Source organism: Otolemur garnettii, unplaced genomic scaffold, assembly GCF_000181295.1.
Source record: "Otolemur garnettii isolate 467f Iridium unplaced genomic scaffold, OtoGar3 scaffold00020, whole genome shotgun sequence".
NCBI lineage: Eukaryota > Metazoa > Chordata > Mammalia > Primates > Galagidae > Otolemur > Otolemur garnettii.
Window position 1 is genome coordinate 81279 of NW_003852415.1, and position 2634 is coordinate 83912.

Genomic DNA, 2634 nt, shown 5'->3' on the forward strand with positions numbered 1-2634 from the left:
TTGAGCTATAGGCACCGAGCCTGTGTTTGTGATTATTTAATGTCATTGTACCCAGTAAACAGGCTGTAGCTCTTAAAGGTACAAATCTGTCACTTTTACATTGTATTTCTAGCACTTCTCAGGGTACCTGGAAAGTGGCACGAATGTAATTATCCAATAAATGAATAAATAATGGATTTCCATGTATTTTTAGTCCACCCTTGGGAGTCAGGGATTGTATGCTAGCTCCAGTTTTCTCTCTAGCTATAAGTGAGAAGGAAGCAATCTGAGAAATATGTAGTCATCCTCTCCTCTCAGGTTGCTTGGTTCTCTGTCATGCAGCTGGTTGGTTTTTGAGCCAGTGACAACTGGTTCCTTATTCAAAGTGAGGCAGGACTAAACGTGAAGTCTCTACCTTCCTCACTCCACCACAGGTCCTTTTCTGGGAGCACCTGGACAGTAACTGGATCAGCAGCTTGATGGCTAAGTCTGCTGGGAAGGCTGAAAGCTGATCCCTTAAGGGCAGTGGTTCTCAACTGGGGGTGATCCCTCTTAGTGTCATTTGGCTGGTCTAAAACATCTTTGGTTGTCACACTAGGGGGTTGTGATCTGGAGGGTAGAAGCCAGGGATGCTGCCAGCATCCTACAGTGCACAGGGCACCCCCACCCCCACAACAAAAAATACTCAACCCAGAATGTAGGCAATACACAGGTTGAGAAACCTTACTCTGAGGAGATCTGAGGGAGCAGATTGGCAGTGGAGACCATGAGGTTGATGTGAGGGTGCGTTCTGAGTGTGAACCCACCTGGGAGTCTTTGAAGGGGAGCGAGGGGTTCCCAAAGGTCCACCTTAGGCCCTGGCAGTCTACCTGAAGTAAACAGGAAGCAGCAGCTCTGGCTTCTTTTTTTCCTCAGGGGGGATGATGACACTTTGATCCTCCTGGAACTCTGCCATCTCTTCCGCCTCTAGCTGTTTCACGAGTTCCAGGTCACTGTCAGAGGTGAGCTCATCCCTGATGTGGCTCCAGTCATACTGCTGGCGCAGGAAGCTCTGCCACTTGTTGGGGGACACCCCAGCCCTCAGAGGACGCTTGTTCAGGATCCATCTGGCTGTGCGTTTGTTCAGCTTTTCCAGCACAATGGCCTCCCATGCTCTGGCCGCCTTCTCAGGAGGCGGAAGCCAGGCTTCCCTCTCCACCAGGTTCACATTTGGAGAAGGTGGAAGTTCCACCACCTCTAGCTTCCTGCAGGGACGACGGATGCGAGGCTGAGGTGCTTCCTGGATTGCCCTTGCTGGCTCTGATTTACCCACCTTCTTTTCAGGATTGGCAGAGCTTTCTGTCTTCGTAGGCTGAGAGGTATCCCTTGCTGAGGGGCCTAAGAACTTGAAGCTGACAGGTTTCCTAGGTTGGGCCTTCCTCACCGGGAGAGGATGGATGATGTTGTCTGTTTTGTAGAGGTGGTCAAAAGTGCACTGGCTGTAAGGAACGCTGGATAGCCCTCGCTGCAACACTACCTCCTGAGAGAAGGTAAGGTTTGCAGCGGCATTTTTCAGGTATTGGCTCTTAAGGTTTGTGTAATGCTGTGGGCTGAAGGGGAAGACTGGAGGCACCCTGGAGACAGAGTTACATGCCTCTTTGCCTTTCAGTTTTGAGTACCCAAAAACCATGCCCCACATCAGCTGTGGGGGGAGTGACTTTTGGGAATGATGGGAGAGAAAAATGTTTTTCTTTTGGGTCCTGGTCATATTGTTTCCCTGCAAATGCGTCCTTCACCACTGACTGGCCCAGAGGCAAGGCCTAGAGATGTGTCCAGGCACCTGTTAAAGGGATAGGAGGAACTGGTAAGCACTCGAGGTCAGCAAAATTTGGTCACCTACAGTAGTTCAGAAAGAGAATAACTTGAAAAACAGATGGGAGAGAGGCTGGGGGAAAGCCATGTGAATTAGAAGAACAAAAGAAAGAAATAGTGCCACATTCCAAATAGTTCTTGTATCAGGCTCTTGCTTCTAATTCTCACACTTGTTCAGAAGGCTCAGGTCCCTCCTTTGAGGGACTGTTGCTTTTCAGCAGTATCCCACACTTCTGGATTCTCTTCAAACCCTGCTTTTTCTCTGTTCAAAAGGCTTATATCGTCACATAAAGTTCAGACAACTCAGCCTGGCATTTTGAGTTCCAATAAATATGGCCTCAGTTTATGACTTTATCCTGACACATAAGCTCTTCTTGAGCCAACTGAGTCTCTTGGTGGTTCTCTGAGTATCTCTCCCTCCATGTATTAGAGCTTCCTTTTGAACCCTCTACATGGAATGGCCTTCCATGCTTGATACAAGCTCTATCTTTCCTTCCAGCTCGATTCTACCTGCTCCATAACTGTCTTGACCAAGCCACGCCATCATGTCATACCCAAATTTACAAATCACATCTCATCTATATTCTTTTTTTTTTTAAGACAGATTCTCGCTATGTTGCGTTCAGTAGAATGCCATGGCATCACAGCTCACAGCAACCTTAAATTTATGGGCTTAAGCGATTCTCTTGCCTCAGCTTCCCAAGTAGCTGGGACTACAGAAGCCCACCATAATGCCCAGCTATTTTTTGGTTGTAGTTGTCATCGTTTGGCAGGCCCGGGCTGGGTTCAAACCCACCGGCTGCA

The 2634-nt window shown here is 48.3% G+C and overlaps 1 protein-coding gene across 1 annotated transcript in view; it reads right to left on the reverse strand.

Moving 5' to 3' along the window:
• The window catches only part of HEATR4 (HEAT repeat containing 4), a 37818-nt gene extending 36092 nt beyond the window's left edge, over positions 1-1726 (reverse strand). The window contains exon 1 of the mRNA XM_003787044.2: positions 849-1726. Coding sequence (XP_003787092.2) covers positions 849-1726 — 878 coding nt within the window. The remainder of the gene's footprint in view (positions 1-848) is intronic.
• Positions 1727-2634: the final 908 nt, after the last annotated feature.